Source organism: Balaenoptera ricei, chromosome 6, assembly GCF_028023285.1.
Source record: "Balaenoptera ricei isolate mBalRic1 chromosome 6, mBalRic1.hap2, whole genome shotgun sequence".
Lineage (NCBI taxonomy): Eukaryota > Metazoa > Chordata > Mammalia > Artiodactyla > Balaenopteridae > Balaenoptera > Balaenoptera ricei.
Genome location: NC_082644.1, coordinates 9,522,057 through 9,548,586, shown reverse-complemented (window position 1 = coordinate 9,548,586; position 26,530 = coordinate 9,522,057). Strand labels below are relative to the sequence as shown.

The window sequence follows — 26,530 nt, the reverse complement described above, 5'->3', positions numbered from 1 at the left end:
ACTACCCACCCAGTTAGCTGGGTTAAGGAAATTATAGTTTATCTTAAGAGCAACAAGAACCATAGAGATGATAGGACCATGGTTGGATTTTAGAGAGATCACTCAGGCTTCAGTGAGAAGAATGGATTAGTATGATGTGTGATAAGATTTGAAAAGACCAAATTGGAGGCTATTGCACACACCCCCTCTTTACATCCTTCCCAAACAGCTGTATTATCTCCTTTTCTGTCACAAGAGACCCTGCTTTGTGCATTAAAACCATAGCCTCAGTCATTACCAGCAAAAATAAAATCTGGTTCCCCTTTCCTCAAGGGCAGGGATGCTCTTCAAAGGGTGAGGGATGATGGTGGCCTGGACCAGAGTGAAGGCAATGAACATGAAGCCCAGTGGACAGATCCAAGAGTCCCCCTGCTAATCTGTCATCGTCTTTCTATCATCTTCCTAGGGGATTGGATTACATCCCTGACAGAGATGCTTCTCAAAGTATAGATATGACCACATCATTCCTTTGCTGGGAAATCTTTGTTTTAGAAGGGTAATCTCCACTCCTTAGTTTAGCATTTAAGACCTTGTAGAACCTATTTCCGATCTATTCAACTAGCCTTTTTTTTTTTCTTTTTAAATACAACTTCTCACCCAGCTGTGGGGGGCCTCATCCTAGTTTTCTAACCACTTCCCACACTTTCACACCTTCAGCTGAAACCCTGCTCATCTTGGAAGCCTCAGCAACTTTTCCTCAATCTTTCCCCACAACTCCTCTTTGTGCCTTTGTTCATCAGATAAGATTTACCACCTTGCGTTATGAGTAGATATTGAATTGGTTATCTCCCACTGTCTGCCTGCTTTTTGATGATGGGAACTGTGTCTTATTGTCTTTGGGTTACCAGGGCTGAGTCTCAAATATAGGCCCTTAGTATACATATTTGTTAGATGAATCAATGGATACTACTCTGCACATCTGCAGTGGAAGTGGGAGAAACTTTTTTATATTCTGTTATTTAATTTACACAGAGTTGAGTAAGAGATGTAGAGAGAGACTTTCAGAGGAGGTCTCAGGGGACTTGTGGAAGCTTTTGAGGGATTTAGCAGTCAATGGCCCAGTGCATTTTATAGAGGATGGTTTTTCTCCTCAGTGGTGTACACGTGTCACCAGCCCAGTTTTCTGGATACCTGCTGGATGAATGACATTCAGGGGGCTCCGAGAGGAGGTGGAGAGGACGGAGGTGCTAGGCAAAAGGAACTAATGTTTATTGACTGTCTGTTGAATGCCAGGCAGTGCTGAAAGGAAGATATTTTCAAGGCAGAAAAAATGGTTGAGAGATAGGAAAGTGAAAGAGGAAGCAATATATCCATGCCAGAAAGAAAAAAATGTAAATGACAGTGGGGCATGCCAGAGGAAAGATGCAAGTTTCCAAATTCCTCAGATTCACTGGACCAGTAGCCTAGGGTATAGTCTATGATGCCATTAGAATTGCCTTGTTGTGTCTGGACCCTGTGGATCTTGCCATGAGATTTGGTGTAAGCTAGTGGCCGAGATTCACAGCTTCTGCTACAACAGAAGTCTTCTGGTAACACAAAAGCCTTGGTTTTCACTAACTGCCCTCCCAGCTATACCATACCATTCCTTCTTGATGAAATGGAATGATCCAGGCTGACCTTAGCTTCCCTATGTTTTTCTGCTTCTCCGGAAAGGTAAGAAGCAGGTCATATTGTACATTGTGGTTGCAGATTATTTGGGGGACCTTTCAGGAAGACTTCTTCATCTGGGATTTCTTTTCCGCCTCCACATGTCCTACATTTTCTCTTAGGAGTCAGCTGGAACTGAAGGCATTCTGCTGTGTTAATCAACACCCACTGGCAAATGTCATGGTCATTTGTTCACTGAAATTCCATCAATCTCTTACCCAATGTAGAAGGGAAAACAAAATTGCAAGTACCTAGAGAAGGCAGGGCCCATGAACAGATATATGTAGGAGATAGAGAAATACTAAAGGATGCTTCCTAGGAAAACTGAATGCTATTTTTTTTCTTAAGGCTTTCTTTTCTTTGCCCCAGGAGAGCTGTTGAACGTATTTGTCAGGCCCTGATAAAACGCACAGCTCACTCTAAGCCAGCTTTGTCTTCAGCCTCACGTTCCCGTCCTCGGGAGGAGTTTGCTTCTCCTGCATTGAGGTGCTGCTGTCTGTCAGTCATCGGTCATCCTCTAGTCCAGCTAGCAGCCACTTGCTTTCCAGCAGCTACGAGAACTGTGCTGCTTCCAGTGAGCTGGCTTGGTGAAGCCGGGGCTTTCACAGCGCTGGCGTGGCCACGGTCATCCTGTCCGGCGAACCCACAGCTTCATCAGCCCATACTTGGGGAGCGGTGTGGCTCCGCTGTCCTTGAAGGGGTCCAGACCCACTGGGCACACTCTGAGGAGAGCCGATAGTGAGTGGATTCAGAAATATGTGTAGTGAGGAGCAAATGAAGAAGCTTGTAATCAGCTTACAAGAGCTGTCTTCAGATGATCAAAGGGCTGACAGGTTGTCACGAGGAAGAGGGGCTATGTATGTCCTGTATGACCTTGAGGGAGAGGATCAGAACAAAGGAGGGAAAACTCTAGGGTTTTGGCTCAGTGTAGGAAAGAGCTTCCTAATCGTCACTAGATCTGCAGAGGTGGACTGGCCTGCTTCAAGGTTGAGGGCAGTTCAACCATTTGCCATGATGCTTTTAATACTAGCAGGGCATTTAAGCGAGATGAGAGGTCAGGTCCCTTACAACCTTGGAATTCTGGTTCTTGAATCCTCTTGGTGAATAAAGACCTACTACTCTTCAGAGGCTATTCCTAGGGTAGAGGGTGAAACACAACAACATGTATAAAGAACTTGGAGCTGCATTAATCACAGTACAGAGGCACAGTGGAGCATATGTGTCTATATGGGCATGTTTTAAATTTGGGAAGAGACTGCGAAGAATACTTAATAAAATTAAGGCAGCATTAGGAATTGATGTGGACAGAAGGTAATTGTCACTAAACACTGAAAATATCAATCGGATTCTGATTGCTGTATGGTTTCTTTTCTAGCAGAAGGTATTTAAAAATTTTGTAGTTTTCAAGTAAGTTGTGATAAGGAAAGCATCTTGTTGAATTATTTAATATGATGTAGGTTTGCTAAAAAGCAAAGCTAACATAGGAAGTGTATTGCGACTTCATTTACATTTCTACCTCCTGTATTCATCTTCTTTGGGAGAGTCATGGTGTTTTAGAGCTGAAAATTATCTTCAAATCCCCCTTCTCCTGCCCCCTTCTCTGCTGGACAGCTGACCAGCAGTGATTTACCCCAAGCCATGCACAGCCAGGGTCTGTGAATGTGTGTCTGTGGCCAGAGCCTGGCCGCCTCTTGTCTGTCTCAGGTCTTCTGAGTTGCCTTTCTAGAATTCAGCCAAGCACGGTCCCCATCTCTGCCCAGGTTCCACCTTCTGATAAAGGGCTCACACCTGTCCGATTGTGGCTGGAATTTGGGTTTCAGTTTCTTGCCCTGGTGGGAGCTCTCATCTGGACCAGATGTGACATCATCAGAGTCATAACATCTGGATGTCATCCCTGTGCCTTTAAAGAGGACAAGGAGCCACAGAAAGGAGTGCCTTGAGAACGTGTTGGGAGTAGTGCACTGTGCCTTTGCTGTTGACTCTCCGTATACTTTATTTATATACAGTAAAATCCCATTACAGAAAATGTAATTCCAGCAGAGTGCTCCATAAAATCATGCTGTTTTCACGAGATCCACATGAACTGCCTCTTATTTACCAGGTGCCACTGAATTCTCTGTAATGGATAAAGTGATGCAACAGAATCACCCTTCAATCCTGCATCTGTAATCAGCAGGCTCTTAACTCAGGCTGCTCCACAGTGTCCCACGCAGACCAGCTCCTGACATTGTTGCTAGGGGTGCAGCATGGCGCAGTGGAAAGAACATTGGCTTTGAATCCCAGGCATGCCTGAGTCGGAATCCTAGGTCTGCCTTGGTTCCGTGTCTTTGGGCAAGTGACCTAACCTCTCTGAATCTCCATTTTCTGATCCTTCAAGTGGGGCTAATGCCATCTTCCTGGTAGGGTTATTGAGAGATTCCACGTGCACACAGATACTCGTACAACATGTGGCTCCCAGCCACACTTGAAAAAGGTAAACTCCTTTGTACCTTTCCCTTCCCTTTCTTCCTTTTTCTTCTTATAATGTAAAGGATACCAGGTTATGTACTGTTTGTAGGAAAAATTTTATTTGCTCACCGATCACAGTCACAAAGTCACATTTAAAGTTGAGGAGAAGAAGAAAAGAGGAAAACAGTTTTCAATTCTTATTATTATTCTCTCCAGAGAGCCCTCAGACCATTCAATGACCAAGCTGGATGTTAGAAGTAACTTAGTTCTACTCATTTTTTCAGATGACACATTGAGGCTTAAGACACCCCTGTGAGCGGTCAAGAGGCACATAACTCGCAGTACGTTCTTTGTGGGTCTGGAGTGACAAAGACTTGGCTGGTGACATTGGGCAGGAAGGAGGCAGTGAGAAGGCAGGAATGTGAAGGGCCGTTAAGCTTTGAAAAAAGTGATGGGCTGAGAAGTAGCTGTTAGAGAAGGGAGGTCTGAGTTGAGTGGTGGTAACCAGAGAGTTATATGCTCAGGAAATGGGGAGACTGGCTCAGAGAAGTTCTGAGAGCTCTGGCAGAATCCAGAGAGGCTGTATATGAGACCATGAGGCTCTCTGTTTCATTTGAGAGTGGAGGGGATGGCTCTCGGGTTCTCCCACAGGACAGTGTGACGTCTCAGAGACCAAGGGTGACAGGAGAAGCAGCTCTGACCTTGGGTGGACTGAGAGAGGGAGTGTTGAGTGTGTGCACGTGTATGTTGGGAGGGAGAAGGTGGAGCAAGCAGGGAAGGTGAGAGAAGAGAATGGAAATGAACACTTATTGAGTACCTACTGTATGCTTGACACTTTTTCTGTGTTATTCATGAAATCCTTTCAGTGACTCTGTGATTAGTAGTATTTCTATTCCTAGTTTATACATGAGGAAACTAAGACTTAAAGAGTATAGGGCTACAGCACAAGAATCTAGCCAATATTTTACAATAACTGTAAATGGATTATAACCTTTAAAAATTGTGAATCACTGTATTGTACACCTATAACCTATATAATATTGTACATCAACTATACTTCAATTAAAAAAAAAAAGTAAAGAAAAAAGAGTATCAGGAGCTTCCCTGAGGCTGAATAGGTAATAAGTGTTTGAGTGTATAGGCCTGGCTCAAACTGACCGCCTTCGGTGCTTCTGAACCCATGTCTCCAACAGCTCAGGAATTTGGCAGAGCAAGGAAACAAGTGAAATGAGAACTTTTTTTTTCTTTGTTCAGCACTACATTTTCCCTCCATATAATCATCGGGTTTCCACTTCAGAAGCCTCAGGAAGATCTGAGCTCTCCATAAACTGGCACTATGGTTTCTAGGAGTACCTCCATTATAAAGTCCACCATAATTATAAAAGATGGTCCATTCAATTTTCAAAGAATTCCAGTTCAATTCATTAGACACCACCCCCGCCCCCTGCCCCATGCAGCCTAATACGGCAAGGTGCCATGATAGGTGATAGAAGGAAAACCAGGTCCAGAGAGGCGGGCCCTGTGTTCTTAGTTCATGGTGCAGGGAGCCAGCAGTCATCCCATCAGGCAGACCATGTAAACGGCCGAGTGCAGAGGCTTGGACATGCCTTGGGGTTCCAAGAAGAGACACTTTATGTCTGAATGGCGTTCTGGAAAGACTTAGGGAGAAGGTGATATCTGAAATTACTCAGGGCGGGTCGGCAGGGTTTCCAAAGGTGGAGGTGGGTGGAAGATGCAGAGCGTGAGCGGATAACGTGACGGCCAGCGAGGGTGGAATGGCACAGAGTGTTCTGGTTTGGCTGAGGAAAGGGTATAGATGTTAGAACTTTAATAACCACCTTAATCGTGTTGGTTATAACACACGCGCATTAGAGAAAATTTGGAAAATATATAAAAACACAAAAGGGAGCAACCAGAGGCAACTATTATTCTAATATTTTATTGCATTTCCTTCCAGACTGTGTATCTATCAATCTGTGTGAACATTTAAAAAAAACTTCTTTTTGATTATGACAATTGGAATACATACTTCTTGTGCAGAAATTTGGAAAATACTGGAAGACTATAAAGAAGAAAATAAAAGTCACCTGTAATCTTACTCAGAGTTAATAACCACTATTAACATTTTGATTTATCCCTTGAGTCTGTTTGTCAAAGTGTAAACAGACTAAACAAAACATGAATGTATTCTTCATACAGTTTAATATTTTGCTTTTTCCCCCTTAACATTATTTTGGATATTTTTACATGTAATCAGATAATCTTAGAAAAATGGATACATAGTACTGTACTCCAGATTACGGGTGGACCGTCATTTATTAAATACTTTCTCTACTTTTGAATGTTTAGGTTGTTTTAAATTTTTTATTATTATAAATAATGCTGTTAAAATATTTCTGGAAAATCAATATTTGCCAATTGAAAAATTTTTCCTACAACTGCTTCATAGGAGTGGAATCATAGGATTAAAAGGTGTTATTAATGCTTAAGACTCTTGCATGTTACCTACTCATGGTTTTTTTTTCTTTTTTTAAAAATTTATTTATTTATTTTTGACTGTGTTGGGTCTTCGTTTCTGTACGAGGGCTTTCTTTAGTTGAGGCGAGCGGGGGCCACTCTTCATCGCGGTGCGCGGGCCTCTCACTGTCGCGGCCTCTCTTGTTGCGGAGCACAGGCTCCAGATGCGCAGGCTCAGTGGTTGTGGCTCATGGGCCCAGTTGCTCCGCGGCATGTGGGATCTTCCCAGACCAGGGCTCGAACCCGTGTCCCCTGCATTGGCAGGCAGATTCTCAACCACTGCGCCACCAGGGAAGCCCCCTACTCATGGTTTTAAAGAAGACAAAGGACACGTTGGAAAGTGTCTGTGACGGAGATTGACCTGAAAGCAATGGGTGGGAGTCAGGGAGCAAAGCTGAGGTGGGAGGACAGTTGAAGAGGCAGCAACTGGCCGGAAGCAGGCTGGTGATGGGAAAGGGATGAGAATATGAGGGACAGATAACAGGACACCAGGAGACTGTTGAGGCTGAGACACATAAAAGGGAAGAAAAATGGTGATTCTCACCTTTCCTGTTAAGGGTCTGGGAAAATTCCAGTGTAATTAAAACAGAGACATCAGATGAAGATGCTGGCTTGGTTGGTTAATTAGGTATTAGATGTTTTGAATTCAAGGTGTCAGGGAGCCTTCCAGGTGGAGATACCCAGCAGGGAGTTGGAAATGCGTCTTTCTAAAGCTTTCTTAGGTGGATGGTCAGGGGTTAGACCTATGGGTTAAGAGCCATTTCCAAATAGAGGATATGTGGTTTGAACTATATAGAAAAAGGCTGCTTTAAATGCAGAAAAAGGAAAGTGTACCTTACAGCAAGTTAAAACGGGCAAGGTGACTTTGTGAGCTTGAGCTGTCAAACTGCAAACGAGTTGGGGAGGAGGGGTAGTATGTGATCTCAGAAGTGGGATGGCTGTGTCACACTCACTCTCCCGTCTACCTTTCCGGGATCCTAGTCGTGGAGGTAACCCTGGAAATGATTGCGAACGTGGCTGTGTTCTGAGTAAAGTCTAAAAGTAGGGAAAAGAGCTGGAAGAGAGGGAATATTTGGACAAAATGTGAAAGGAACATGGGTGACTGCACACGTACTGTTGAAAGCCCAGCCTCCCTTTCGGTTTGCAGTCTGACGGGATGGAGCACTCTTCCTAACCCACCTGATGTCTGAAGGCTGTTACTCAGTGACACCCGTCGCAGGCAGAGCGGGAGAAGGGGGCGTGCTAGGGAGCAGAGCATGGAATGTACTAGGGAGCAGAACTTGTTCTAGCCAGTTTATGCAGAGTCCTGAGGCAGGGAAGTAAGACTGCCTTCAAATGTGCCAAAGTTGTAGTGATCAGCTTCTCATTTATTTTTAGAAAAACAGCATTTCAAAAATCACAGATCTTTACTCATCAGGTCAAAAATTGCAGTGTGAATGCAAAGGGCTTTTTGAAAATTTTGAAGTTTCTTTAAAGTTCTTTCTGAAGATTTCAGCTGAGTATCATAAATGCTAAGGGAAAATAAAGTAATTCCCAAAAGTATTAAAAAATCCCATAGCCACAGATAATATTCATGAGAAATGACTGGTAAAAAGTTTGAGTATAAATGCAGGAATCTTAAAGGTAACTCTAAATTTTAAAAAATCCAGCAGGAGTTTGGAAAATTTTTATCAAGTAACAAGTTTTAACGATTGTAGTCTGCAGACCGTTGGCATCAGTATCACCTTGGGATGAAATATTCTTTAAAGAACGATTTGGTTATATTCTGTAAAAGACACCTCTTATGCTCCAGGGCTCTGGTTCACCCGTCTCTTGCAGTAGGCCATAAAATAAGTCTCAACAGATTTCAAAAGAACACAATAAAGACCATGTTCTCTAAGTACAATGCATCAAAATGAAAAGCTAGTGTAAGAAACAGGCCATATATTAGGAAACTAAATTGTACACCCTTAACTAATCCTTGAGTTAAAAGGAAGTAACTTGGAAATTATAAAATATTTTAAAAAGAATGATGAGGAAAGTACTGCATATTTAAATATGTGGGATGTATTTAAAGCAAAACTTAGAGGAAAATATATAGCCTTAAATACATTTATCAAAAAACAAGAACACTTGAAAATTAAATAAGCTAAGTATTCATATCAAGAAAGTAGGAAAGGAACAGACTAAAAGTAAACTGTACAACAGGATAACCATAAAGAAAGAGCAGACATAGAAAACAAACCAAAAAAAAAAAGAGGATCAGTGAAAGCCAAGATTTGTTCTGTGATGAAAACGTCTAAAAACAGAAATAGAAATAGGAAAACTTGAATAAACACATAACAATGAGACAGTTAGTTTTTCCTAATCCCTGCCTTCTCCTCTCCAAAGACACAAGGTGTAGGTGGTTGAGAAAGTTTTACTGTAACTCCAAGGAACAAATAAATTTTTCTAATGCAACATTACATAGGAGAAAAAAAAAGAAGAAAAGAAATGTTAACCGGTCCATTTTATGAGGCCAATATAACCTTGATTCTAATTCTGGACAAGATAGTATAAGGAAATAAAATTACGACGTATTTTCCTTATGAACATAAATGAAAAAAATTGAAATAACATATTAGGAAAAGTAATTCTTCAATATTAAAATGCATCATGAGTAGGTAAAGTTTACCGAAGGATGGTTCAGAAAAATTTATAAATGTAATATATTACTTTAAGAGATTACAGGATTTGGAAACCCTGTGATCATCTCAAAAGAATGCAAGCATTGTTAACACTCAAATCTCATTCATGGCAAAAAGCTCTTTCTTTACTACTAGGAATGGAAGGAAACTTTCCTAACCTGAAAAAAGAGTATCTGCTGAAAACCTACAGCTAACCTCATCCTTCTTGGAGCATTCTCTCTAACATTAGGATGAGACAAGGCTTCCCACCATCACCCCTGTTTTTCAGCATTGTGTGGAAGGTCCTAGCCAATGCAGTAAAATGAGATAAAAGAAGAAGAATAAGAATTGGACAGGGAGATATAAAACTGTTAAAATAGGTTAGAATCATCCTTGTCTCTCTGTTTCTCTCAAACCCTGCTTCCGACCTGTCAGGAAATCCTCTTGGTTCTACAAAAAGTATCCCAAATCTGATGCTGACTTGTGACTTCCCCAGCTATTCCCAGGTCTGACCCACCAGTATCTCTCACTCGGGCTATAGCAGTAGTTTCCTGAGCATTCCCTGCTTCTGAGGTTAGTCCACTCCAGTCTGTTCTCAGCAGAGAACAGCCAGAGTGAACCCTGTAAAACATGAGTTATGTCATTCCCCTCTCCTGCCCAGAACTCAGCCATGGCTATTCATTTCCCTCAGAGTAAAATCCAAAGTCCTTACAGTAGCCCCCGAGGCCCTACACGAGCCGGCTTACCTGATCTATGTCCCGCTGCTTGCCCCTGCTCGCTCCACCCAAGCCATCCTGGCTTCTTTCCTGCCACTTAAGCATAGCAGGCATGTTCTTGGTGCCTTTGTAGTGATGCTTTTCTCTGCCTGGAACACTGCGTACCCCAGATAACTGAATGGGTGACCTCCTTACTGCCTTCAAGTCTTTATTGAAGTCACCATCTCTTTGAGGTCCACCCCAAGACCTTATTTAATATTGCACCTTCCCCAGCACTCCTGATCCCTCTGACTCTGTTCTACTTTTCTTTTCTTTTTCTTTTTTTTTCTTTTTCTTTTTTTAATAGCTCTTTACCTCTTACTTGCTATATCGTGTGCTTATTTATTATTTTTAGTGTATATTATTTGTCTTTTGCCACTAGAGTGTAAGCTCTGTAAGAGGTTAGGATCTTTGTTTTGTTCACTCATGTATTCCATGTGCCGAGAGCACTTCTTGGCACATGGTAGGCAATGAATAAATATTTATTGAATACGTGAATGAAGGGCAGTGTGTTATTAGTGCAGGAACAGACAATGAATGGAATATAACAGATAGCCCAGAAACAGGATCACTCATAATGATGTAGGATAGAGATGACATTAGAGATAAGTAAGGAAGTAATAGATTATTTAATAAATAATAATTTATTTTGGATACTTGGCTATCCATATAGAAAAAAGTAAATTGAATTCCTACTTCATAACGTACACAAAAAATTATTTCCAGATGGATTAGCAACCTAAAGTGAAGATCAAAACTTTAAAAGTTCTGAAAATATAGGATACTGTCTTTATGACTTTAATGTATAGAAAGAGTTCTTATGCATTATATACAAAAAGCACAAATTATAAAGGAAAATATAGAGAAATTTAACTACAATTAAAATTTTAAATACTTGCACGACAGTAGGCATCATAAATGAAGGTAAAAGGCACATCAGATACAAGATGATATCTGCAAACATAAAATTGACAAAAGAATTAGTGTTCTGAATATATAAAAACTCCAACAAATCAACAAGAAAAATATAATAAGCTAATAGGAAAATGGACAAAAGAAGTTTACAAAAGAGAAAACATGAATGGCCAGTATACAATATGAAAAGATGTTTAACCTTACTGGTAATTAGCCAAGTATATGTTAAAATCACAATGAGGTAAAATTCTGAAACATCTCATTGGCTAAAATTTATATAACTTGTAACACCAAATGTTTTCAAGGCCCAAGAGAGATCTCCTACACTGCTTGTGGGTCAGTTCCACCTGGCAAGCTCTTTTTGCTTGCTTGTCCCTGGACGCAAGGAGCCAGAGTGCCTAGGCGACAGCAGCAGCATATAATTCAGTGGACTCTTGCTGTGTCCCCTGATGAACCTGTACCCTTTTGGGGACCAGGACCTCTAACTCTACCTACAGAGCCAAGAGTTCTGGGACAGGAAGTACAAAGTCTCCCAATGGGTCATTAGGAATGATGGTAAGTGGAGCCAATCCTGTTTTCACCCCTTTTTTCTAATACATGTATTTTTCTTTTTTGGGACACAGTACCCCAGTATCTTTGGGGTCATTGATTCCCTGCATATTTAGTGTTCCGAAAGTTAGCACTGTACCGTCACAGAGAATTGTCCCTGAACTGGTGCTGCAACTGTGCCTCGGGGATGTTCCAGTGCTTAATCAGAACGGCAGCTTCTGGGTGGTGTGGTATATAATAAGATAGGTGGAAACTGTAGTCATGGGTTCATTGCTGCATCTTTTGTGCTGTAAACCGGGTCTCCTGGTCTGAAACAGTGTTATATGTAACAGTAGTTGGCTGAGATTCTGAAAGCAGGAGAGTGAAACCCACACTTGGAATATGTCTGTTACTGTGAGAACAAACCACCGGCCCTTTCAGCATGGAAGGAACCCAGGGTTTCCCCTTTGCCACCTAGTGGTTGGTTGTTCCCCTTGAGAAATGGTGCTGTACCAGGTGCTTGGAGATGATATTTGGTGATGGCAATAGTGCATAAAACTTGGTAAGTGGGAGTCCACTGTTGTGCCAATGTTGACTCCATCTCTGCCACCATGGCCACTTTGTTCCTGTGCCCATCATGCCAGTACTGGGGTGGCCAATGGAACAGGCTGACCAGGCTGACCAACAAAGCCAGGTCACTTTGTCAGCTTTGTTGTTTAGTGCCTCTTTCTTGGTGGGTGCCCGCTGACTGGCTTTAACATGTGATGCAGATATCTTCATAGCACATACTCACTCCTAGGTCCATCCACATGTTTCTACCTCAGATTTCCTTGTTCCTGATCTTTCAGTATTTTTGTTTCTGGATTCTCACTAGCCAGCCAAGCCATTTTCTAAAGGCTTGATTTCTAAAGTTGGGCTATTTTCCTTCCACATGAAGTGGGTAACTGGTGCACTGTTTGAAGGTCACCAGTTGGAAGGATTTTCCTTTATCACTATTTATTATGGCCACTCCTGAGTGAGACTACATTGTGGCTGCTATGAATTTTTGGCTTGCATCTGTACATAGTAAGCCAACCATTTATAAACCAAAATCCAACCTTTTTCTTGTCCTTCAGCTGGTTGTATAGCATCCCCTTACATCCATAGGTGTGAACTGAGGGAGTGGTTTTGGTGCAACCCTGGTGGACGCTGTGGGAGTCTGGCTACTTATTCCTACAAGACCACTTGGTCCTGCTTATGTATGATTCCAGACGCACAGCTTCTATCTTGTGATGGATTGCTGTTGCACTCTTTTGACATTATGATTTGGTGGGTCTTACAAGACTTAGATTTTGGTGGGCAGTTTTAGCCACATGGTCTCATAGCTGGGCACTCTGCAGTAAGTATCACTAGTACCCAAGTGATGGTCTTGAGGTACCTATTCTCATTTAAAGAAATGAGCCTTCTTGGAGAAATGGCTGATTCCAGACATGGGGTAGGAAATATACAAGCCTGGAACATCCTGTCATACCAGATAGCTAGGAAGCAATAAGAGACTATTGAGAGTATTTCAAAAGGGACTCAGGAGACAATTTGAAGAGGCTCTCCCTAGCCAAAGATATGACAGGTAGAGCTTACAAGAGAGAGGTAATTGAAAGGGTGAAACATATCAAATATGTTTAAATAAATGCGTTTATAATGATGTTTTAAAAACTAGTTGGTCGGACTTCCCTGGTGGCACAGTGGTTAAGAATCCGCCTGCCAATGTAGGGCACACAGGTTCAAGCCCTGGTCTGGGAAGATCCCACATGCCGCGGAGCAACTAAGCCTGTGTGCTACAACTACTGAACCTGCACTCTAGAGCCCATGAGCCACAACTACTGAGCCCGCATGCCACAACTACTGAAGCCTGTGCACCTAGAGCCCATGCTCCACAGCAAGAGAAGCCACTGCAATGAGAAGCCTGTGCACTGCAACAAAGAGTAGCCCCCGCTCGCTGTAACTAGAGATAGCCTGCGCACAGCAACAAAGACCCCATGCAGCCATAAATAAATTAAAAAAATCTTTAAAAAAAAACCGAATTGGTCAACCTTGGAGTGGGCAAGTTCATCATCTTGAAGACTGCTAAGTAAATGGACATACTCCAACATTTATCTTCCCTTTATTTTATGAACTGTACCACTGAGTAACAAAATAATAGTTGAGGGGAAGCTTTTCACTATAAAGGTATTTCAACTAATGAATGAAAAAGAAGTGAGAGAATTGAAAATCACCATTTTGCAGCTCTCAAGGAATTAACACATCTAAGCATTGAGCATCAGTAGATGCTAACATCACAAAAAGAGAGACGGCCAGACATTATGTGCTTCCTGATCAAAGAACATAGAAACCAGTCTGTAAAGACTGGAAGAAGTGTTTGCTCCTTCAAATGCACAGACCGTAGAATGTATATATGTATAACTGAATCACTTTGCTGTACAGCAGAAATTAACACAACATTGTAAGTCAACTATACTTCAATAAAATAAAATTTTGAAAAATGCACAGACACTAATGCAAGGCTACATGGATCATGAAGAATCAGGCAAACATGACACCGCCAAAAGAAATGAATACAGCTCCAAAGGCAAAGAAACGGAGATCTGTGCTTTGCCTGACAACAAATTCAAAATAATCACCTTAAAGAAATTGAATGAAATGCAAGAGAACACAGGTAGACAACTAAACAAAATCAAGAAAATGATGCATGAATAAAGTGAAAAGTTCAATAAAGAAATAAAACCATAAAAAGAGCTAAACAGAATTATTGGAGCTGAAGAATACAATGGAATGTTGAAGTTCAGTAGGGAACTTCAACAACAGATTTGTTCATGTAGAAGAATGAATCAGTGAACGCAAAGACAAATCATTTGAAATTAGCTAGTTAGAGGAACAAAAAGGACAAAGAATGAAAAAGAGTGAAGAAAGCTTATGCGAATTATGTGATACCCTCAAGTGTTTGAAAATTTCTATCATGGGAGTCCTAGAAGGAGAAGAGAGAGAGAAAGGGGTGAAAAGATTATTTAAAGAAATAATAGCTGAAAACTTCGCAAGTCTTGGGAGTGATAATGACATGCAAGTATAGGAAGCTCAAAGGACCCCAAGCAGGATCAACCCAAAGAACATTACTCTGAGATACATTGTAATTAAAATGTTAAAAGTCAAAGGCAAGGATAGAATTTTGAAAGCAGCAAGAGAAAAATGACTTGTCCTATGCAAGGGGATCTCCATGAGGCTATCAGTGGATTTCTCTGCAGAAACCTTGCAGACCAGTAGATGGTGGGATGGTATATTCAAAGTGCTGAAAGAAAAAACTGCCAGATAAGAATACTATACCAAACAAAACTGTCCTTCAGAAATGAAGAGTTAAAGACATTCCCAGATAAACAAAAGCTATGGGAGTTCATCACCACTAGACCTGCCTTACAAGAAATGTTAAGAGAGTTCTTCAAGTCGAAATGAAAGGATGCTAAGTAAACAACGTGAAAATATATAAAAGTATAAAACTGACTGGCAAAGGTAAAAATGCAGTCAAATGCAGAACACCCTAATTCTGTAATGGAGGTGTGTAAATCACTTTAACTCTAGTAGAAAAGTTAAAAACCAATAATATTAAAAATAACTATAGCTGTAGTAACTTATTACCAGATGAACAATATAAAAAAATGTAAAGTGTGACATCAATAGCATAAAATGTGAAGCAAAGAGAAGTAAAAGTATAGAGTTTTTGTACATAATCGAAGCTAAGTTATCAGCTTAAAATAGACTATTATATCTATAAGATGTTTAATGTAAGCCTTATGGTAACCACAAAGGAAAAAACCTATAGTAGTTACACAAAAGACAAAGGTATTAAAGAATACCATTACAAAAGACAAATTATGAAGGAAGACAGTAAGAGAGGAAAAAGAAAAAAGGAAGTAAAAAAAAAGGCAGTCAGAAAATAATGAGTAAAATGGCAATAGAAAGTTCTTACCTATCAATAATTACTTTAAACATAGATGAACTAAATTCTTCATTCAAAAGACACATAGTGGCTGAATGGATTAAAAAAAAAACAGTATTCAACAATATGCTGCCTATAAGAGACTCACACTAGCTTTAAGTACACAAATAGGTAGAAAGCAAAGAGATGGAAAAAGATACTCCATGCAAATGGTAACCAACAGATAACAGGAGTGACTATACTTATATCAGATAAAATAAACTTTCGTTCAAAATTGGTCACAAGAGACAAAGAAGGTGACTACACAGTGGCAAAGGGATTAATTCATCAAGAGGATATAACAATTGTAAATATGTTTATACAGCATTGGAACATCTAAATATTTAAGGCAAATATTAACAGAACTGAAGGGAGAAATAGGCAGCAATAAAATAATAGTAGGAGACTTCAATACTCCTCTTTTAACATCCGGTAGATCACCCAGACAGAAAATTAATAAGAAAACAGAAGATCTGAATAACACTAGAAACTAAGTATAACTGACAAGACATATACAGAATATTCCATCCAACAGCACCAGAATACACATTCTTTGCAAGCACACATGGAATATTCTCCAGGGTCGATTATATATTGGGCCACAAAGCAAGCCTTAACAAATTTAAGAAAACTGAAATCACATCTAGTATGTTTTCCAAACACAACAGTATGAAAGTGGAAATAAATAACAGGAGGAAAACTGAAATATTCAAAAGTAGTGGAAATCAAACTGTACACTCCTGAGTTAAAGAAGAAATCAAAAGGGAATTCAAGAAAGTATTTTGAGACAAATGAAAATGAAAACACAAATACCAAAACTTATAGGATGCAGTTAAAACATTCCCAAGAGGGAAGCTTATAGTGATAAATGCATACATTGAAGAAAAAGAAATATCTCAAATAAACAACCTTACTTTACACCTTAAGGATTTAGAAAAAAATAATCTAAGCCCAAAGTTACCAGAAGGAAGGAAATAATAAAGATCACAGCAGAAGTAAATGAAATCAAGACTAGAAAGAAAACTGAAAAAAATCATTGAACTTAAGAGTTGGTTTTTTGAAAAAGATAAACAGAATTGATAAACCTTTAGCTAGACTAACCAAGAATAAAGGAGAGAGGGCTCAAATAAACAAAACTATAAATGAGACATTACAACTGATAGCACAGAAATACAAAGGATCATAAAAGACTGCTGTGAAAAAGTATACACCAACAAATTGGATAACCTAGAAGAAATGGATAAGTGCCTAGAAACATACAACCTACCAAGACTGAATCATGAAGACAGAAAATCTGAGCAAACCAATTAAGGAGACTGAGATAGTAATAAAAAAACCTACCCCTTCAGAAAGACCCAGGACCAGATATCTTCACTGGCAAATTCTGCCAAACATTTAAAGAAGAATTAACGCTAGTCCTCAAACTCTTCCAAAAAAACTGAAGAGGAGGAGACAGTCTCAAACTAATTTTATGAGGCCATCATTACCCTGATATAAAAGCCAGATAAAGATGCTACAAGAGAAGAAAACTGTAAGCCAGGATCACTGAATAATGTAGATGCAAAAATTCTCAACAAAATATTAGCAAACCAAATTCAACAGCATATTAGAAGGATCACACACCATGATCAAGCAGGATTTATCCCTGGGATGCAAGGATGGGTCAACAGCTGCAAATCAGTAAATGAGATATATCACATTAATAGAATGAAGGATAAAAATCATGACTCTCAATAGATGCAGAGAAATCGTTTGCCAAAATTCAACACCCTTTCATGACAAAAGCTCTCAAACAAATTTGAGAGGTATAGGAGAAACATACTTCAATGTAATAAAGGCCAAATATGACAGACCCACAGAAAATGTCATAGTCAGAGGTGAAAAGCTGAAAGCTTTTCTGTTGGGATCAGCAACAAGACACTCTCTATACTCCTATTCAACATAATACTGGAAATCTGATCCAGGGCAATTAGGCAAGAAATGGAAATTAAAGGTATCCTATCATAAAGGAAGAAGTAAAATTGTCTGTCGATGACATGATCTTATATATAGAATACCCTAAAGACTTCACCAAAAAACTGTTAAAAGTTATCAATGAATTCAGTAAAGTTACAGTAATGCAACATATGAAAATCAGTTGCATTTCCATACAGTAAAAATGAAATATCTGAAAGAGAAATAGAGAAAACAATCTCACTCACAACAGCATCAAAAGCAATAAAATAATCAGGAATAAATTTACCCAAAGAAGTGACAAATATTTATACTGTAACCTATAAGACATTGATGAAAGAAATTGAAGAAGACACAAATAAGAGGAGAGATATCTCATGTTCATGGATTGGAAAGATTAATATTGTTAAAATGTCCATACTACCCAAGGCCATTCTATAGATTAAATGTAATTCCACATCAAACCCAATATCAAAATTCCAATGGCATTTTTTACAGAAATAGAAAAAATAATCCTAAAATTTGTATGGAACCAAAAAAGATCCCAAAGAGCCAAATCAATTTTGAGAAAGAAGAACAAAGCTGAAGGCATCACACTTCCTGATTTCAAATTATACTACGAAACTATAGTCATCAAAACAATATGTTACTGCAATAAAAACAGACACATAGACCAATGAAATAGAATAGAATAGAATAGAATAGAGAGCCCGAAAATAAACTCATGCATATATGGTCAACTAACACTTGACAATGGAGCCAAGAATACTCAGTGGGGAAAAGTCTATTAAATAAATGATGTTGAGAGAAATGGATATTCACATACAAAAAAATGGACCCCTATCTCACACCACTCACAAAAATTAACTTGAAATGAATTGAAGACTTGAATGTAAAGATCTGAGACCATAGAACTCCTAGAAGGAAACATAGAGAAAAAAAACTCCTTGACATTGGCCTTGGCAATGATATTTTGGATATGACACCAAAAGCACAAGCAGCAAAGTGAAAATAAACAAGTGACATTACATCAAACTAAAAAGCTTATGCACAGCCACAGAAACAGCAGAATGAAGAAGCAATGGAATGGAGAAAATATTTGCAAACCATGTATCAGATAAGGGGTTAATATCCAAAATATATAGGGAACTCATACAATTCAATAACCCCCCCTCAAAAAAAAACCTCCAAATTATCTGATTGAAAATGGCAGAGGACCTGAATAGACATTTTTCTAAGAAGACTTACAAATGGTCAAGTACATGAAAAGATGCTCAACATCACTGATCATCAGGGAAATGCAAATCAAACCCACAATGAGATATCACTTCACATCTGTTAGAATGGCTACTGCTGAAAAGGCAAAAGATAACAAGGATGGCAAGGATGTGGAGAAAAGAGAACCCTAGTGCACTGTTGGTGGGAATGTAAATTGGTAAAGCCATTATGGAAAACAGAATGGAGGTTCCTCAGAAATTAGAAATAGAACTACTGAATAATCAAGCAATCCCACTTCTGGGTATATATCCAAAGGAAATGAAATCAGTATCTCGAAGAGATATCTGCACTCCCCTGTTCATTCCAGCATTATCAGCCATAGCCAAGAGATGGAAACAACCTAAGTGGCTATTAACAGACTAATGGATAAAGATGGTGTGCTATTGATGTGTATATAAATATGTATATGTATGTGTGTGTGTGTATACACACACACACACACACACACACATATAAACATAATGTAATATTAGCCATAAAAAACAAAGGAATTCTGTCATTTGTGACAATGTGGGTAGACCTTTAGGGCATTATCCTAAATGAAATAAGTCATACAGAGAAAGACAAATTCTGTATAATTTCACTTACATTGGAAGCTAAAAAAACAGACAAATTCATAGAACAGAGAGTAGAATGGTGGTTTCCAGAGGTTGTTGGGGGAATTGTTTACAAACTTCCAGTTATAAGATGAGTAAGTTCTGGGGATCTAATATTCATCATGGTGACTATAGTTAATGATACTGTACTTTATAGTTGACAGTGGCTAAGAGAGTAGATTTTAAATATTCTCACTACAAAACATTGTAATTGTGTGAGGTGATAAATGTGTTAACTAACCTTATTGTTTTAATTATTTCACAGTATATATGTGTGTCAAATATGTGATGACGTTATAAATGTCATATGTCAATTATATACCAATAAAGCTGGAAAAAAACTTTTAAAAAGTTAAAAAAATTACATAGTACCACCTATAGTTTTGCCAAAGGATGAAACCTGAGGTTGATCACGCCTCTGGATCCAGCAGCAAATTTGCAGGAAATATTGAGGATAGAGGAACAAGTTGAATTGCACCACAAGAATGCAATTGGCAAAATCCACGCTGTGGGAAATTCTGCAGGTCAAGTGGCTCATGTTTTCTTCAATAGAGAAATTAAAAGGAAAAGAATGGGGGAACCTGTCAATTGAAAGAACTTTAAAGACATAATCAGATTTTTAAAAATGAGCAAGACCGAAGTATAGTATCAGGATGGATAACTTGAGTGATAAAAATATAAAGAAGCATAAGGAAGTGAATACTATAAAATTCAGACAGTGGTTAGTTTTGGGGGGAGGAAGGGAGTTGTGACTGGGGTGTAATACAGGGAGGGATGTCTCGGGTGGGTGGCAAAGTTCTAAATCTTGACCTGGGTGGTGGTTAGTAGGCCATCTGAGTAATAATAGACATTGAATTTTGCATCTGTTTTGTGTGGTTTTTCTGTATCTGTTTTACTTTATAATAAAAGGTTAAAATATAAAATATTTTAAATAAAATAGTGCACACTACATCTTCTTTGATGATATTCATGTTGTTTACTAGACTACTGTAAATTCTGAGAAATTCTGCCATTAATAAACCTTGCTTTGTTTAAACACACACACACTCGAAGCCAAATAAAAGAATGCTTAGGTTATACTGGAAGCCACTAGATAAAACATCTGATTGCTTCAAGGAGGAGTTTTATTCTTAGAGCTACTGCTTATCCTAAGTTAAGTACCTTTCTAAAAATTTTGACATTGGTTATATAACAGTTCCCTGGAGGATTATTTCAGCCACACATGGCCCCCCTTGGAGACCTTTGTCCAGCTGGAGCTAGTTCATTCTCCCTGCTATCAGAGGTCTTATCTTGATCCTTATTAAACATAAAAGGGGGTTAAATATCTCTCTACCTGCAATAAATTTTTGTTTGGTCATTTTAAGTTTTATATCACGAGGATGTAGTGAAGACGTAAAAGATACAGACTCTGGGGCTGTCTGTGTGGTACTGTAGACAATGGTCAGGATAGGCTGGTTGCTAAAATAGCTCGTTATATACCATGTGTGGAGAATACTGAAGGCGTGCAGTACTCTTCGGTACCGTCACTGTTAGTCGCTGTGAGATACAGAAATATTTTATTCGGTGAACTCCTCATACTTCTGAACTTCAGGGGCTACGGTGCCTCAGCTTGGCACACCGCACGGCTCCTGGATGCCTTTGTGGCCTTTTATGTTCAGTAATGCTGCCCAGCTCCTTTTCTACCTGTCCTTCTCCAGATGCCCTGTCATCATTCCTGTGATGGTTAATTTTATGTGTCGACTTGACTTGGCTAAGGGATGCCCAGAAAGCTGGTGAAACGTCATTTCTGGGTGTGTCTGTGAGCGTTTCTGGAAGAGATTAGCATATGAGTCAGTACACTGAGTAGATCAACCTCACCAGTGCGGGTGGGCATCGTCCAGTCCACTGAGGGTCTGCACAGAACCAAATGGCAGAGGGAGGGTGAATTCACTCTCTTTGCTTGAGCTGGGACACCCATCTCCTCCTGTCCTTGAGCGTCAGTGCTCCTGGTTATCAGGCCTTCAGACTTAGACTGGGATTCACATCATTGGTTCTCAGGCTTTCAGGTTTGGACTAGAATTATAGTACCACCTTTCCTGGGCCTCCAGCTTGCAGACTCATGGGACTCCTCAGCCTCCGTAACTGTGGGAGCCAATTCATCATAATGAATCTCTCTGTATATATATATTTGTATAAATCCTGTTGGTTCTGTTTCTTTGGAGAACACTGAATAATATGATTCCTCATCCCAGGAATGCAGGGAAGTAAAATGAGCAGTGAATCCTTGTTTCAGAGACTTGAGGATAGTCAATTTTTATAAATACTCAGTAAATATTTAGTTATATTCACTAGCAGCAAACAATTCACTTGTAAACAGGAAAAATGGTATCTAGTGGTGTGTAACTTGAACAATGCATATGCTTATGTTTTTCCTTGAATTTTTTTCTTTCCCTTAAAAAATGTATGTATTTTTTGTTCTTAAAGTAATGTAAGGACTTCCCTGGTGGCGCAGTGGTTAAGAATCCACCTGCCAATGCAGGGGACACGGGATCGAACCCTGTTCCAGGAAGATCCCTCATGCCACGGAGCAACCCAGCCCGTGCACCACAACTACTGAGCTCACGTGCCACAACTAGTGAAGCCCGCGTGCCTAGAGCCCATGCTCTGCAACAAGAGAAGCCACCGCAATGAGAAGCCTGTGCACCACAATGAAGAGTAGCCCCCGCTCACCTCAACTAGAGAAAGCCCGCACGCAGCAATGAAGACCCAACACAGCCAAAAAAAAAAAAAAAAATTCCTGGCTTCTGAAAAAATAAATAAAATAAAGTAATGTAAATCTATTACATACAAACTTGAAAAATGAAAAAAATATTTGTATATTCTCACTGCTATAATATAATCATGATTATGATTTTATATATTTCTTTCTAGTCTATTTTGGTATGAATTTTTTTCATAGTTTTGTAATAAAAACATGCATATAACTGTGATTTTCCCTTTTAAATTTAGCCTTAGGTAATTATGATATAATTATATACATATTTCCATATTGCATTGTTATCACAATAGTAATTTTTTTACTGCATTAAACTTCATCATTTGGCTCCATCATATTTTTTAACTGTTAACCTACTTTTGGTTAGTATGTTTCCCATCACAGTTGAGCAAATATATTTTTTATAATGTATAACATCGTGCACATTTCTTTTTGGTTGTTGCTCTGAATTCTTAAAGTAGTATATTAACAAGTGTCAAGAATTTCAGTAAACTTCTATCTAATTTTTCTTTTAGCTCTGTCATCGAATCTAGCAAATCTAGTGATTGTTAAAGTAGGAGGAATATATTAATTTGCCAACTGTTGTTCTACCCACGATCTTAATTATATATGACTTAATAAAGCCATGTAAAACTTGAGTGAGGCAGAAATCTTGTTTACATCTAGGAATTGACCACAGAATAGCAGTTGTGGACAGTTTAGAAACTCATGGTAGAAAAATGAAGATTCTTTATTTGGAGCCCAGGAAAAGTAATGCAGCATTTTAGATGTGTGTAAGTACGTGCATCCTTGGGAGATGGTTCTTAGTTTTCATCATATGTTCAGAGGAATCCAATAACTAACCACTGGTGTGAGCACGATGTTTGCTAGGTGAATGGAATGCCATTTTTGTGAGTTTCTTTATTTGTTGTTCCCTCTTTCCCTGCCTTCCCCTGTCTCTCTTTCCTTATTCATGATGTTCAGTACTCGAACTCAGAAAAAGGTTCTTTTTGGTGAGCACCGATTTATCCCATGAAAGTTTCTAATGACTTCAAAAATGTAAAAAAACTGAACACATGTGAAATCGTTAATCAAATACTGTGTCAATCTGTTTTGATTTGGGGAAGTTTTCCCATTTAAATCAGTAATTTAGTGTTACCTTCCTTTGTTAGAATTTTTAAAGAAAGCACGACCAGGATGCTGATCATTAAATAAATTTCTACTATTCCTACAACTTACTATGTTTTGACAAGTCCGTAATGAACTGAGTGTGGAAATCATTCATCAAATGCAGTTATTCTTTTGCTGTGTTATTTCAAAAGGTATAGCTTTACTAACTCCACTAAAATTTGAGGCTTTCGAAGTTTTTGCACAACTAAAGCAAAGAGACATTCTGTGAAAATAACCTTAAATAAAATTCTTTTTAGATGTTAAAAACTCTACTTCTTTAAAGGATAAAATCTTAGTCATTTTTGATTACCAGATGACAGGAACAACTTCTCTTTTCTAGTGTAACAGGGCTTCTGATATGCAATGACCACCTTGTTTTTGATAAAGGACTAATCAGTATCATATTTTTTCTTAGGAATGGGCTGTTTCTGGGGAGCTGAAAGGAAATTCTGGACCCTGAAAGGAGTATATTCAACTCAAGTTGGTTATGCAGGAGGCTACACTCCCAATCCTACTTATGAAGAAGTCTGCTCAGGTAGGAAGAATTTGCTGTATCATATAAGGAACAAGGACGGACTTGTCCCTGTTGGCGGATGACAGGATCTTTAAAACGGAAATAATTTTTTTGTGTGTTTTCTCAGTCTTCTCTTGCCCATTTCTATAAATATACTTGCTGGCCTTTCACTTCATATTTTTAGAAGATAATAGCCTTCCTACGGAATGTGTCATTTAGCTTTTGTTGCAGAAAAATCACCCTGAAACTTAATCGCTAAAGCAATCATTTGTTACCTTATGATTCTGTGGGTCAGCAATTTAGACTAAGCTCAGCCTGGTGGTTCTTCTACTGGTTTCATCTGGGTTCATTCATGTGATTCCAGTCAACTGGTGGGTTGCCTGGGGGCTAGTTGGTCTTTGATGGCTTCGCTCATACATCTGGCAGTGGCTGCTGGCTGTCACTTCCTCTTGCCTGGGGTGATGGGGATGATGGAACGTATGTCTTCACACACTGGCCTGGGTGAATTCACGTGATGGTGGATGCAGAGATTAGGAGCAGTTAAGAGAGGACAAGCACCATTCTGCTAGTACTTTTCAAGTCTCTGAGTCACATTTACTATTGGTCCCATTGGCCAAAGCAGGTCACATGGTGTAGCCCAGAATCTGTGTGGGAGGGACTTCCCAAAGGCAGGTGTACAGGGAGATGTGAAGAAATTGGGACCATCACCACATCAGTCTATCACCTGGGACAAATATGTCATATACCAGACTTGTTTTCTTGAGGGAAAGACACTAAAAATCAGGCTATAATGAAGGGATTGGCAAACTGTGGCTTGCAGGCTAAATCCTGCCTGCTGCCTGTTTATATAAAGTTGTTTTTTTTTAAACACAGACATGACTATTTATTTATGTTATCTGTGAATGTTTTCATGCCACACTTGCAGTTGAGTGGATGCATCTGAGACAGTATGGCCTGTGAAACCTAAAATGTTTATGACCCGGCCCTTTACAGAAAAATATTTGCTGACCGGGATAGGCAGTTGCCTCCATGGCAAATTCTAGCTCAATTACCAGATAACCTTTCTGGAATTTGTTTTGTTTTGTTATTTCTGGCCTTCAAGGATTTCCTTTTACCTTTCTGCCAGCTCTGGTCGCATTTAAAACACATTATTTTTCTCTTAAAATTTTTTTTTCTTTTTAAATATAAAAATGGTATATATTTAAGGTGTACAGCATGATACTTTGATATACATAGTGAAACGATTACTAATAGTCAAGCTAATTAACATACCCATCTCCTCATGTACTTTTTTTGTGTGGTGAGAGCACCTTTGATCTACTCTCTTAGCAAATTCCAAGTATACAATACAGTATTATTACGTACAGTCACCATGCTGTACCTTGTATCTCTACAGCTAATTCATCTTACATAAATAAACGTTTGTACCCTTTGACCAACATCTCCCCATTTCCCTGGGAACCACCATTCTACTCTCTGCTTCTGTGAGTTCAATTTTTTTAGACTCCACTTATAAGTGAGACCGTGCAGTATTTTTTTTCTGTGTCTAGTTTATTTCACTTAGCATAGCGTCCTACAGGCTCACTCATGTTGTTGCAAATGGCAGGATTTCCTTCATTTTTTTAGGCTGAATAGTGTTCCGTTGTGTATGTGCCACATCTTCTTTATCCCATCATTGATGGACATTTAGGTTGTTTCATACCTTGGCTATTGTGAATAATGCTGCAGTGCACATGGGAGCACAGGTGTCTCTTTAAGATACGGATTTCACTTCCTTTGTGTGTATACCCAGAAGAGAGGTTGCTGGATCGTATGATGGTTCTGTTTTGAATTTCTTCAGGCACATCCATACTGTAAAACACATTTTTTTTTTAAAATTTTATTTATTTATTTATTTTTGGCTGTGTTGGGTCTTCGTTTCTGTGCGAGGGCTTTCTCTAGTTGCGGCAAGCGGGGGCCACTCTTCATCATGGTGCGTGGGCCTCTCACTGTCGCGGCCTCTCTTGTTGCAGAGCACAGGCTCCAGACGCGCAGGCTCAGTAATTGTGGCTCACGGGCCCAGTTGCTCCGCGGCATGTGGGATCTTCCCAGACCAGGGCTCGAACCCGTGTCCCCTGCATTAGCAGGCAGATTCTCAACCACTGCGCCACCAGGGAAGCCCAAAACACATTTTTTAAAAGAATATTTTATTTACTATCTTAAGAGTTCTTAATAGGAGAGTTTATCTAATATACAGTCCACCACATTGACAGAAATGGGATTTTTGAAAAATATGTAAATAGTTTTATCGTTTAAAAATAAAGGTTTGCATTGGTGTTATTTGTGGAGGGCCCTCTCAGCTCTTTGAGGGCACTGCGAATGTAGGCGGGGGGGGAATTGGAGTTTGGGAGTTTGTTCGATAATGAGCATGTCGATTTGTTTGCTACAATATGAATTCTGATTTTGAAATGAAATTTGAACTGTGCAACAATGAAAATATCATGAAAATATACATATTCTTCTTTTTCTTGCTTCTGGAGAAGAAATGAAATATTCTGATCGGTGTTGAGAATGTGGAATATCGAACAAATACGTTAATGGTTAATCCATTTTTTTCCTCTGCTTCTGTTTCAAAATTAAACAAATGCTTATGCAGAACTATAAATAGAGAGATTCAGATGAACCCTGGAGATTACCCAGGTGTATCCTCTTAAGTCTTAGGAATGGAAATGAATAGATTCCTTCCTGTAATTGCAGACATGACTTAATAGCCTAAGAGAAAAAGTTGCTAAGAAAACCTCCAGATATC

At 39.2% G+C, this 26,530-nt stretch overlaps 1 protein-coding gene across 1 annotated transcript in view; it reads left to right on the top strand.

Annotated features, from left to right (window-relative positions):
- MSRA (methionine sulfoxide reductase A) overlaps nt 1-26,530 on the top strand; it is a 375,450-nt gene that overhangs the window by 161,062 nt on the left and 187,858 nt on the right. Inside the window, exon 3 of the mRNA XM_059926804.1 lies at nt 23,644-23,763. Within this exon, the coding sequence (XP_059782787.1) occupies nt 23,644-23,763 (120 nt within the window). The remainder of the gene's footprint in view (nt 1-23,643; nt 23,764-26,530) is intronic.